General features: G+C 46.4%; 1 protein-coding gene across 4 annotated transcripts in view; it reads left to right on the forward strand.

The window, feature by feature from the left end:
* The first annotated feature begins 10,730 nt into the window (after positions 1-10,730).
* The window catches only part of MLPH (melanophilin), a 74,325-nt gene continuing 71,468 nt past the window's right edge, over positions 10,731-13,587 (forward strand). For 3 of the 4 annotated variants that reach the window (XM_079978497.1, XM_079978499.1, XM_079978498.1), the window contains exon 1: positions 11,420-11,536. In XM_079978497.1, the coding sequence (XP_079834623.1) occupies positions 11,435-11,536 (102 nt within the window). In that variant the 5' untranslated portion in view covers positions 11,420-11,434. Of the gene's footprint in view, positions 10,936-11,419; positions 11,537-13,587 lie in introns of those variants that run through there. The other variant, XM_079978500.1, reaches the window with a different exon arrangement.

Here is a 13,587-nt window from a genome sequence, read left to right on the forward strand (position 1 = left end):
TTGCTTTAGTTGATATATGTCTTTTGATTACATAGATACTGTATGCCATTTTTGTATAACTTCGTTAAGGGAGGGAACTTAGAAGGGTGGTAGTAATAAATTATAGAATTATAGAACTGTAGAGCTGAAAGGCACAGCAAGGGTCATCTAGTCCAAGCCCCAAAAGCATCCATGACAGATGACCATCCAAATTCTGCTTCAAACCCTCCAAGGAAAGAGAGTCCACAACCTCCCAAAGCAGACGGTTCCACTGTTGAATGGCTGTTACCATCAGAAAGTTCTTCCTGATGTTTAGACAGAATCTCCCTTCTTGTAACTTGAAGCCATGGGTTTGAGTTCTACCCTCCAGAGCAGGAGAAAACAAGCATGCTCCACTTTCCACGTGACAGCCCTTCAGATATTTGAAGATGGCTGTCGTATCTCCTCTAAGTCTCCTTTTATCCAGGCTACACATACCCAGCTCCTTCAACTGTTCCTCATAAGGCTTCGTTTCCAAGTCCCTTGATCATCTTGGTTGCCCTCCTCTGCACTCGCTCCAGCTTGTCAACATCCTTCTTATATTGTGGTGCCCAGAACTGGACACAGGACTCCAGGAGTGGTCTGACCAAGGCAGAATGGAGTGGGACTATTGCTTCCCTTGGTCACTTTACTTCTGTGGATGACAGCCTAGAATAGTAAATGTAAAGGGACCCCTGACCATTAGGTCCAGTCGTGACCGACTCTGGGGTTGCGGTGCTCATCTCGCTTTATTGGCCGAGGGAGAATGGCGTACAGCTTCCGGGTCATGTGGCCAGCATGACTAAGCCGCTTCTGGCAAACCAGAGCAGAGCACAGAAACACCGTTTACCTTCCCACCAGAAGGTTTCTACTATTTATCTACTTGCACTTTGACGTGCTTTCGAACTGCTAGGTTAGCAGGAGCAGGGACCGAGCAACGGGAGCTCACCCCGTCGCAGGGATTCGAACCACCAACTTTCTGATCGGCAAGTCCTAGGCTCTGTGGTTTAACCCACAGCGCCACCCGCATCCCTGCAGCCTAGAATAGCATTTGCTCCCCCCCCCCCAGCAGCCACTCCAAAATGCCAAAGGGAGAAGGCTGGCAGCAGCGGTCATGGAGAGGCTTGGCCTGCTCATCCTCCTCTGTTCTGGAGGGGGAAAGCAGAACATGACTGGATCCAAACAGAAACTGGGAATGCTTCTGTGGATCTGGAGCAGTTGGAGAAGATGCTTGATGCAACGGCATGCATTGAAGCAAACTTAATTATAGTAGATTTGAACATGCTCAACTGCATCCTGCATTAGAACCAAAGCATTAATAAAAAATTTTTACAAAGACATGTTACTGCCCTCCAAAATCAATAGTAATTTTTATTTTCCATAGGGATTATAAATACAGTGACCCAAATTTTATCTCTGAATGTGTGTTTAACTTGAATTTTCTTGTAATTGTACTGTTTCCTCTTTATTTCTTCAATACATTATTAAATTGTGGTTTTTTAAATTAAATAATTAAAGAAAATAATAATAATAATAATAATAATAATAATAATAATAATAATAATAATAGAAGCCCGTGCTCTGGATTACACACCCACAGGTTCTACTGGAAGTGGCAGCTCTCCAAAGCATCATGAATGGTTGGATGTGAGGTGACCATGCAACTTCCATCTGTGAGCGATCCCTTCTCTGAAGCTGTGGGTTAAAAGAGATCGAAAGAGAGCATACTTTGTGTGTTTGTCAGGGAGAGGAGGAGTTGCGTTTTGAGCTCTTTCAAAAGCGAAGTTTCCCACTGTTGAACTTTTATTAAATGAACGCCCCAAGGTCTGAGCAGCTGTCTTAGGAACATAGCCTAGATAAGTCCCCTCCAAAAGACCCAGAGGCTGGAGACAGATGTTTCCCATTGTTCCCCACTGCTGGGACTCTAACATAACTCCCTCCTTGATCACACTGTTTATGAGAAAGCCATGTACACTATAGTTTTTTCTTGCTGTAATGGAGGGTTACACAACAAGTCATAAATGAAATTCCCCTTTCTGGCACCCCATCTTGCTGCTCTGGGATTGGCAAGCTACATCTGGGTTGGGAAGAGTGACTATAACAGAATTCTCCTTTCAAGGCAGCAGCTGGGTCCATTTTGGTTAAGAAGATTTAAGTAGGAAAAGCAATGCTTAAGGAGGAAAGATCTTGACCCTTTAGCTGAATATTTTTAATGCGTGTTTGCAGCTGAAAAAATAGAGGTTTAGATTTGTTTCCCTCGATGCAGATTCTCCTTTTCAAGCATATGCAATTTGCAGAAGATGATTAATCATCGCTACATGCTCCCCAGTTCCCCAAGCACCAAGAGCTTCCATGGGCAAGAATTCCATTTCACTTGGATGTGAATTCACTAGAAACTTGTATCTTGGTAATATTTGTTCTGTTTACAAATATACAAGCAAAGCATAGCAGAAGCAAGCAGACAGTTCTGCAGTAGGAAGCAAATCCTTTAAACTTGCATCAGGTTCCCAGAGATCAAATGCTACAGCCCACCGCTCTGCAAACAGGCTGACCTAAGCTTAGTCAGATCCCTCTTGAAAATCCCAGCTTGCTTTCTCTTCTCTGTCTATCTCTACAGTGGTACCTTGGGTTACAGATGCTTCAGGTTACAGACTCCGCGAATCCAAAAATAGTACCTCAGGTTAAAAACTTTGCTTCAGGATGAGAACAGAAATTGTGCAGCGGCAGTGGGAGGCCCCATTAGCTAAAGTGGTACCTCAGGTTAAGAACAGTTTCAGGTTAAGAACGGACCTCCAGAATGAATTCAGTTCGTACCCTGAGGTACCACTGTACATGTAAACTGGAAGTTGCTTCTTTGCCATCCTGCTAACTTGGAGAATGACACTTTCTGAAGACTGGGTTCAAGGCCATCCAGAAAACCTGTTCCGCACTTGTTAAAGGCAGACTGTGTTCCTTTCATTACAGTTCCTCACTGCTCAAGACATCCCAACTCACACAAAAAAATATTGTCAAGGTTAGCTCAAAGCACAGAAAGGTGCCATGCCAAGGTGTTGTGAGGGGTGTATGAGGGCCCCTGATCAGGGGTGTAGGATGGGGGGGCGGGCTGCCCCGAGTGTCATCCATGAGGAGGGTGACAAAAAGGCACACTGCAGGACCCTGCACACGGTGGATCGCCCTGCCACCACCCCTCCCCCCCGGGTGTATGGCATGGCTACCACTCTGGAGAAGAGGAGGTTAAGGGGTGATATGATAGCCATGTTCAAATATATAAAAGGATGTCACATAGAGGAGGGAGAAAGGTTGTTTTCTGCTGCTCCAGAGAAGCGGACACGGAACAATGGTTCCAAACTACAAGAAAGAAGATTCCACCTAAACCTTAGGAAGAACTTCCTGACAGTAAGAGCTGTTCAACAGTGGAATTTGCTGCCAAGGAGTGTGATGGAATCTCCTTCTTTGGAGGTCTTTAAGCAGAGGCTTGACAACCATATGTCAGGAGTGCTCTGATGGTGTTTCCTGCTTGGCAGGGGGTTGGACTCGATGGCCCTTGTGGTCTCTTCCAACTCTATGATTCTATGATTCTATGATTCTATGATCACTCTGGGTACCTATGCAGCTAACTCCGCCACTGTCCGTGATCCCCAGGTCTTTTGCTGTGGACTCTGGCCTGTTCTTTAAAAACAACAACTTTGCTTGTAGGCCAGCTGGGAACACAGCAAAGTCCTGTGCTGGCAAAACCCTGGCCACCCATCCCACTAATTTCCCAGAGGCATTGATACATATGAATTGTTTCTGCAGATTTTATGCAAATATGTGCAATGGTCCTGTGTGTCAAGTCCTGTAAGACCTAGCAGCACCTCTGGAGCAGTGATACGGCAAATATTGAAGTGTTCGGAACAAAAGATACATGATAATCCAAGAGGTTGGTCCCTCTTGAATAACTTCTCTATTTGACCTGGGCCTTGCTAGAGTTTGAGACTTTTACAACTGGATGTTTAAACAACTACTCTCCTGTAGATTAGCTATGGAAATAGTTAAACTTTTCCTTAATGCATTTAGAAAAATACACCCACAGCTGCATAGCCTCAATTCAGGGGATAGTTGGGGAAGAAAGCCATAATAATTTATGATGTTAGTTTACAGGGCAGTATGAAAATTAGTCCAAGTATGTTGAAACTGATGGGTCTTTCCTTTTTCTGGGCTTAAGATAAGGCCTCCAGAAGAGCTGGGTACTTAGAGTTCTGCTATAATTTATAGTGAGGAAGTCTGCTTGGGTAGGAAGAAATTTGAAGTGTCTGCATTTTAACGATGAAATGATTGCTCCACCCTCACCCCCACCCCTTGCTACTATGGAGTGCCGTTTCATACATTAGCCTTGACTGTGTGCACATGCAAGCAGCTCAGTCTGCACATGTGTAGTTGTGTAGCACAGTTCTGTGAGTCTATGAGTTGGCAAGTACACCAGTCAGCTGCCTGGCAGGAAAAGGAGACTGAGGGAGCTTCTTCCAGCTCCTTGCTCGCCTTGCTGAGCACCTAATTCCCACAATCACTGAATATCTGAGGCACCTCTTCATCATGTGTAGTTCCAGCTGCTGGACTGGGCTGCAGAATCACTGGTGCATTCTCTATTTGCAAGTGCGTTTCTTCATCTAACAATGGTTATAAATGTGGATTCATATAGAAATGTGTCCAGTTCTGGGTGCCCCAGTTTAAGGAGGATATTGTGAAGCTGGAACGTGTGCAGACGAGGAGAACTGTAGAGTTGAAAGGGACCCCAAGCGTAATCTAATCCAGCCCCCTGTAATACGGGAATCTCAACTGAAGCATCCATGACAGATGGCCATCTGACCTCTGCTTCAAAATCTCCAAGGAACCTCTCATGACAGTCTATTCCACTGCCAAACGGCTCTCATTGTCAGAAAGTTCTTCCTGATGTTTAGTTGGACTCTCCCTTCTTGTAACTTGAAGCCATAGGTTCAAGTCCTACCTAAAACAAGCTTGTTCCCTCTTCCATGTGACAGCCCTTGAGATATTTGAAGATGGCTCTCATATCTCCCCTCAGTCTCCTCTTCACCAGGCTAAACATACCCAGCTCCTTCAACCGTTCCTCATAAGGCTTGGTTTCCAGTCCCTTGATCCTCTTGGTTGCCCTCCTCTGCATGTTCCAGCTTGTCAACATCCTTCTTAAATTGTGGTGTCCAGAATTGGACACAGTATTCCAGGTGTGGTCTGGCCAAGGCAGAATAGAGTGGGACTATTACTTCCCTTGATCTGGGCATTAGACTTCTATTGGTGCCACTGAGAATAGCATTAGGTTTTTGTTGCTGTTTTTTGCTGCTGCATCACACTGTTGACTCATGTGAAGCCTGCAGTCTACTAAGACTCTGAGACCCTTTTCATGTGTACTACTGGTAATCCAGGGGTCCCCCATCTTATATTTGTGCAGCTGGTTCTTTTAGGATATTGTGATTTAATCACACAGATTTACAACAGCCTCCTACTCTGCCAAGATTAAACTCTGCAGAATAAAAGTAGAGTGTATTTTGGAGGCAAAGCAGTCAGGTATCAGTCCTGTTGCAGGGATGGGTAACCTATAGACCTTCAGTTAATGTTGGACTCCAACTTTGATCAGCCCTAGCCAGCATGGACTGATGGGAACATCTGGGGGACCATAATTTCCCCACCCCTCTCCTACTGAGAGCAACAGAATTCAAGCACACGGCTTCATTTTGATGACATTTATGTGGGCAGATTTGTATGTGGAAGTTTGCATTGAACTTCCAGTGTTATGAGGTGGGACAGGATTTCTTTCCATTTCCCTTCTCCAATAACAGGAACTCTTGAGAGAAAAGCCTTTTGTTGGGTTGGCTAAGAAAATAACTGAAGCCACTTACACTTTACAAGTATATAGATGTAGAATACTGGATGGGAAGCCACCATAAGGGCCGTCCCACCCATGAGGCAAGGTGAGGCAACTACCTCAGGTGTCAAGATCCACAGCGGAAGCAGATATGGCCTCCAAGAAATGCATTGTCTGCTGCCGCCGCCACAGTAGCTGTGACAGCTGTGGTGCACTCCTTGGAAGCTGGATCTGTCATCGTCTTGGTGGAACCCCAAAATGCTGCTTCTGTAGAAGTTCTGTTGCTTCTCTCTTGGAGAATAGGAGGTGCTGCTGGTCCCCCACCCCACCCACCTTGTTCCCAGTGTAGATCTTCACTCACACCATTCAGTGGTTCCTCTTGGGTGCCAAAATGCCTTGAGCCCTGTGTATCTCGTGGCTACATAGGAGGTTTCTGCTCCACCAAATGTTTTCCAGAGCTGGTTTGTGTTTTCCCTCCTAGGAAAATCCCTTCTATTCATATATCCATGTGGGCCTCAGAGCCCACACAGATGATGAAACCATCCCGAGGAAGCAGGACAGAAGTAGAGGCAGAGTTATCCTCAGGGATCTTGGTCATTCCATAGAATCATAGTATTGTGGAGGTGGAAGGGAGCCCAAGACTCACTTGTAGTGCTCTGCCAAGTGATGGGAATAGGTTTATCACCCAGCAACAGCCGGTGTGTTGTGAAATGTTTATATGGTTTGTCTGAGAGCTCTTCTGCACATCACTGTGCAATTTTGGCTACAGGTGGGTGTATGTTTCCCCCCCAATGCTCTCCTGTGGAAGAAGCTCATCAGGAAACCCTTTACCTGAAGTGGGTGCAGGAAGGGGTTTTGCTTCCTTTGTCCGAAAGTCTTTTTTAAAAAGCCAACCTCCCCCTGGACTCTGAAAGTGAACAAGGCCCAAGAACTCAGGCATCTCACTCCACCACCTCCTGCTCCCTGCACAACTTGTCAAGCAGCTTGCAGAGTCCTGCTTCCGAGCCACACACACCTTTCCCTGGTGCTCTGCAGAATATCAGAGACTGTCTATTTACTTTCTTTAAAAAAATCAAAACATTTCCAGTAGAATTTGTTTTAAGAAGAATAATCAGCAAGATGACAGATTTAAGAAGCTGCTGCATAGAAACATAAACTATAAAAAGTGAATGAAAGAGGGTGAGGCGACCACATTCTGAAATAAAAGAGAGAGAACTGGACCTGCTGAGAATCATATCTGGTAAATTAGCAATGCAGTGAACAAGAGGAGTGACAGTTTGTTTCCTCATCTGGGTCTGATCTCTGGTCACAAGCCACCAAACTAGTTCCAGCAAGATCGGGGGAGGGACGCACATGGCAGCCCACATGCCGCTCGTTTGGTGTTCCAGAGAGGAGCAAGATAAATGGAAACTCGTTGCAGGGCAGATCAATAATCAGCTGCCCGGACATTTGGAAAGACAAATTGGATTCTCCTTAGGCGACCTTGCTGAGAGCATTTGCACTGATGCACCCAATACATGTCCAGACGTGGATAATTATCAATGAAATGCATGTTATTCAGATTGTCCCTGAACTTCATGCAAGCCTCCCTCTCCTCCCCCATTCAAATCTGCCCTCCCCCCCCCCCCAGTGGCGAAGCTACCTGCTCCGGCACTGGGGGCGGTGTACATCCAGGGGTGTGGCGTGCATCCCAGGGGGCGTGGTGAGCGCTGAGCATCCCGGGGGCTGGGGGGGCCATGATGTCATCCCCCCCAGATGGTACCCGGGGCAGGCCGCCCCCCACCTTTGTCCGCCAGTGCCCACACAGAGAGAACAGGCCAGCAACTTGTGAGAATTTGATTATGGCAGAGATGCTGCAGGGAGGGAGTCTAACCTTTCACAGAGGGGGGAAATGGCTGTTCTGTTGGTGGAAGTAAATTCATAATGGGGAAAATGCCAAAGGGAAAGGGAGCCATGATGAAATTTGAGGGGGTGGGGGCTGCACTTCCTTTAAAGGAAAAGCAGAAACATCTAGTGATCTGAAAACAGATCTCGCATATGTCACTTAATCTGGCCTTTTCATGGGCCTCTTTGTTGAGCAAAATCAGTTGACTCTGACTCCACTTATGGATGATAGTCTGTCCTGAAGAACAATGAATGGCTTTGTTCAGAGCACATAAAGCGAGCACACAAAATGAGAAGGCCTTGTTTTATACTTAACTGATGTGTACAACATAGTTTAGAATTTACATGGGATTTTAAAATTGCTGTAGAATCAAGGAATTGTGTCATTAGAAGGGACCAGGAGGGTCACCTAGTCTAACCCCCCTGCAGTGCAGGGATCTCTTGCCCAATGTGGGCTCTGAGATGAAGAGTCTCCCTCTCTACTGACTGAGCTCTCCTAGCCTCTTCCACTTCTTGCAGTGACCACACAAGCAGCACAAAAAGAAAAGCAAAAGGTGCTTTTCTGTGTCATCCATGAGGGTGCCTTTGCGGGGTTTTTTTTTTTGGGGGGGGGGAATACTCCAGAATGAATGCAGATGAATGCTAGACACAGGAATAAAAAAGAATACAGATGCAATTAAAATATTGTTGTCCCATACTGGAACAGATTGAAAAGGAGACAGTTTGCACATCTCCTGATAACGCTGCAGTGATTAATAGAATGCAGCATGGATTTGTCAGTAATAAATATTGCTAGATTAGCCTCGTGTAAGAAGGCTGTGGCATTATTTATCTTAATTTCAGCAAAACATTTGATTGTTGTTGTTGTTTAGTCGTTTAGTCGTGTCTGACTCTTCATGACCCCCTGGACCAGAGAACGCCAGGCACTTCTGTCCTCCACTGCCTCCCGCAGTTTGGTCAAACTCATGCTGGTAACCTCGAAAACACTATCCAACCATCTCGTCCTCTGTCGTCCCCTTCTCCTTGCGCCCTCCATCTTTCCCAACATCAGGGTCTTTTCCAGGGAGTCTTCTCTTCTCATGAGGTGGCCAAAGCATTGGAATCTCAGCTTCAGGATCTGTCCTTCCAGGGAGCACTCAGGGCTGATTTCCTTCAGAATGGAGAGGTTTGATCTTCTTGCAGTCCATGGGACTCTCAAGAGTCTCCTCCAGCACCAGAATTCAAAAGCATCAATTCTTCAGCGATCAGCCTTCTTTACGATCTCTAATATTTTGGTTAGCAAACTGATTGAATGCAGTCTAGACAATAATATTATCCAATGGATTTACAGACTGTAATTTCAGACTGTAATCTTTATTCTTGGAGAATGCGTAAAATTCACACAGAGGTGGGCAAATGTTGTCCCCACCTTCAGAAAAAGGGGGAAAGAAGATCCAGATAACTAGGGATGGTTCAGTCAGTACAGCATGAGACTCTTTACCTCCAGGTTGTGGATTCAATCCCCACTTTGGGCAAAATATTCCTGCTTTTCAGGGGTTGGACTAGATGATCCTCATGGTCCCTTTCAACTCTACAATTCTACTCGCTTGACCCATTGATACCAGGAAAGGTCTTAGAGCAGATAATTCAACAAGTCAGTCTGTGAGCACTTAGAAAAGGATGCTCTGAGTACTAAAACCCAGCATGCATTTCTCAAAATCCATGCTGGGGTTCCTGCAGCACTTGGAAGGGGGGTGGACTGAGGGCTGCCAAGAGCCCTTTCAACTCTACCATATCTCTTTAAAAACAAACCAACAAACAGATTCAGGTGATTAAATGTCCCTTTGCCACGGGAGAACACATCACCAGTGGGCTATTTTATAACTTTGCATATTTTATTAACCACATGTGAATAATAGTGCAATCCCTTTACATAAAAAATCAGGTTGACAGCATTTTTAATTGATTATACCTCCAAGTCAGTTCAGTTGCCTGGCATTGAAAAGGTTGCCAAAATAATTGCCCACTCAGAGCGACTTGGGGAGTCACCCACAAGGGCTAGTCTCCAGCGCAGAGTTTTCTATTGACACAACTGAGCGCAACTCAGCACAAAGGAATTCAAAGTATGAATTCACTTTTCACATTCTGTTTGAACAGGGAGATCAGGTTTAGCTGATAAGGAGTGAAGAAAATAACACAGCGGTTAAGAGCATTATGCAGCCCATGAATGTGCATGAGTGAGCTCTTTGCAAAGGGGTGTTTGGGAAGGCCCACTGCCTGGGCTGCTCACACACATATTTGAAGAACAGGGCAGCAGGCATTTCCCACTTTTGTCTCAGAAGATGGGAAAACCCTGCTGAGTTTTGGATGGAGCATCCTGCTTCCAACCGTGGGCAGCAGCGGGATGATTCGAGAAACCCGCAGGCAGGCGAGTGAGGCAACAGAGTCTCCGTCTTTCTCTGAAGACGCAACTTTTCTCCCCTGGATCTCAGTGCGAGTTGCTTTTCATTCGCCTCGGGCTGGATAGCTTACCGTTTTGTATATGTGGTTTAATGGTTGCGTTGTTAACTCACTGTGATTTCAGGAAAGGCGGCATTAAAATATTTCAGATGGTTAAATACGAGGGACAGGTTACTGCCTCTGCAAAATGAAGGTTCATCCTAGCAGGCATCCTAGCCTTGCGCAACCCGATCTCGCAGTGGATTTGCTTAACCCGCTAACCTGCTTTTTATTGATGCAGTTTAAAAAACCTTGCTCTTTCAAGTCCCACTCAGATTTAAATACCGGCTGACGGGGCCATTTATTCCCGCGCCCTGACCAAGTGCCTCCCACGTGCCCCACAGGTAGCCCAAGCAATCTTCCCCGTGGTTATTTAAAAAGCTGCCAGAGGCTGCAGCTCTCCCGTCGCATTTCTCCTTCTGCTGCTCCTCTTCTTATCGCTTTAGCTGCTGTTGCTGCTGCTGCCCAGGAAGTGGACTGGGAGGCCAGCGCTCGTGGGGCCATGTGATCGCTGCGCACCGATTAGGTGGTTGGATCTGGTGAGCCCTGGGCGAGGGGAGAGGAGGATGGGAACCCAGCACTGGAAGCATGTGACAGCCACATAGTTTTGCACCACCTTCTAGGGCAGGATTTCCACCGAGAAAGAGACCAGAGAGAGGACTGAGCAGCACCCAGGAAGCAGCAGCAGCAACAACAACAGCAACAGCGCGCATTGCAAGGTAACCGCAGCTGCGCAAAGGGCGATCCCCAGGGGGAGAAGCGCAATTGCAACCTGCTGCTTGCCTGGGCAGGCCAGGGGGCTTGTTTGCCAGGGGCAAAGGCAGTGAGCAGCAGCCCGCGAGGACCTGGCGGGCGTTGGCAGGGCTGGCACCTGCCGGCCTGGCTGCCAGGTCGGGGGCAGAGGAAGGACCGGGAGCGAGGGGCTAAGGTGAGCGCGGGCTGGAGGAGGAAAGGGCTGCGCATTAGGAGAAGGGCTGAGCTGGAAAGGACGGGGGCATCTCCGCGCACCAGGGATCCGCGAACTGGCAGCAATAGTCCTGTCACAGTGAAACCAACCTAGAGGAGGGATGGGAGAGTCTGCTGCTGTCCTGTGACACTGAATGCTCTCTGGCGCGCAAAGAGCTTGTGACTTCCTGCTCGTGGGGACGCCTTTTCGCCAGAGGCGCCCCGAGGCCGACTGAAGGTTAATTTGGGAAGCAAGAAGCGCCATGGCTGCACATGGCTGCAGATGACTCCACATGCGCCCTTTCTGGCAAAGCTGCCGACTGCGGTAAAAAGAGCAACTTCCTTGACTTCTTCTTTCCTACTGGAGATTTAAATGTGGGTTCATTTTTACTGTTGACATCTTGTAACTGGAAAGACACATTTCTAATTTACTGTATTACCGATTTGTTCAATGCAAACTATGGAAGTAAAGCCAATGCAAATCTATAAAAGGGTTCCCCTCCATGGAAACTCCCCTTTCAATAACACTTTATTGAAATATTTATGAAAGTGCTTGAAATAGTTTTGTCCGACAGCGGATCTATCTCGTTTTTGATCAGGAGTCAGGTTTCAGCTCCATGGAAGTTGCAGCAGTATTGGGACAACTCCTCCTATTTATGGAAAGCTATAGGAGGCCAGTCTGACAAGTAGACCTAAAGCCCCAGAAGTTGTTAATGGCAAACAACTCTCAACTCCAGCCAAGGGGGCTGCAGATTGTTTTTCAGACCTGCAGATCAGATGATGCCCAGAACTGGTATGTGGCCAGCTGACTGGAGTTGGGGCTGATTTGCATATCCGTTACTTGTTCTCCATAAATCTAGTCATTTGTCATTAATAATAATAATATTTACCTTTTTACCTTTAATCACCACCATCATCATCATCTGTGGCTGTGGCCTTTTGTTAGATTGATTATCTTTAGCATTTATTTTAGGTTTCAAATTATATTAACTAGAAGGCCAAGCTTAAGACATGGGGAAAGTTTATGCAGAATTTACCACCTGCAAATACAATCATATTCAGTGGTAACTGAGGGTACCCTGAAATTGTGTAAAGAATTGTCATATGCCATGAATAGAATGAGGTGACTGGGTGTCAGAAATCCAGGATCATAGAACTACTTTGTTAGAAAGTTCATTGATATGAATTGGGGAGCTTGACCTGATCTATCAATCAGGTACTGAAGCACTCCTCAGAAGTGTGGCATTACAGTGGTACCTCAGGTTACTGACGCTTCAGGTTACAGACTCTGCTAACCCAGAAATAGTACCTTGGGTTAAGAACTTTGCTTCAGGATAAGAACAGAAATCGTGCGGCGGCAACAGGAGGCCCCATTAGCTAAAGTGGTGCTTCAGGTTAAGAACAGTTTCAGGTTAAGTATGGACCTCCAGAACAAATTAAGTTCTTAACCCAGGGTACCACTGTAAATGAAAATTGCATCTCACGTCTGTGGAGATTGTAGTTTGCTAGGATTCCACAACCCCATTAGAAAAAGGGTCCTTTGCTGTCTGTTGCTGATGCTCAAAAATATCCAACAAGTCCAAACTACTGTTGTTTATCTCCTCCTTGTCACCCCCCCCACCCTTTTGGGTGTGACTTCAGGATAGCAGCAAAAAATGAGAGGTGGGTTACAATTTCTCACAACTTCTGTGTGCCTAATGCACCATTCTATTTCTCCCCTCTGCAGGGGGGTTAGACAAGGAGCCAGCATAACTGACATCACTGTGCAGGTGGACGGAGTCATATTTGACAGAAGCACGTCTGGCCTCTTTCAAAATCACTCCGCAGACCCACCCTCTAGTAGCCGGTCTACAGTCAGCACCCATATCTTTAGGAAGAGGCTTTTGGACTGTAGTTATGATTTAGCCCGGGGGTGGGTGAGTGTGGAACTAGTCTGTTAACCTCCAGAGGTTGTTTGGCTCCCAACTCCCACCAGTCCTGGCCAGCACAGCATGCTGGGAGTTGGACTCGCAACAATTTCTGGACTCTGTCCCTGGTTTCCCCATGTCCGATCCTAGCAACATTCAAGTATTTTGGAATTTCAACAGAATTTCCCACTAAGTCTTATTTTTGTTCTTTAAGGAGGCATGGCATAATGGTTGAGGTCCCCTTTGGATGATCACTGCTCTCTTGGAGGGATTTGGTCTCACACCAGCATGTTTAGGTTTGCCCAGTTAGCGTGGATTTAAAGCACAGTTGCCTGGAAATGGCCTAAGAGACAGAGTGACAAATCAGGAGGTTCCTGTTCAGATATCAGCTCTGCCACCTTTTCTAAGCCCCAGGGCCTTCATAACATGGGGGGTGATACGGACCTACCTTACAGGATTGGTGTAAGCATGAAGTACTTTGAATGCTCTAAAGCACTGTATAAAAGTGAAGTAGTATTA

This window comes from Podarcis cretensis (assembly GCF_951804945.1).
Source record: "Podarcis cretensis genome assembly, chromosome: 1".
NCBI lineage: Eukaryota > Metazoa > Chordata > Lepidosauria > Squamata > Lacertidae > Podarcis > Podarcis cretensis.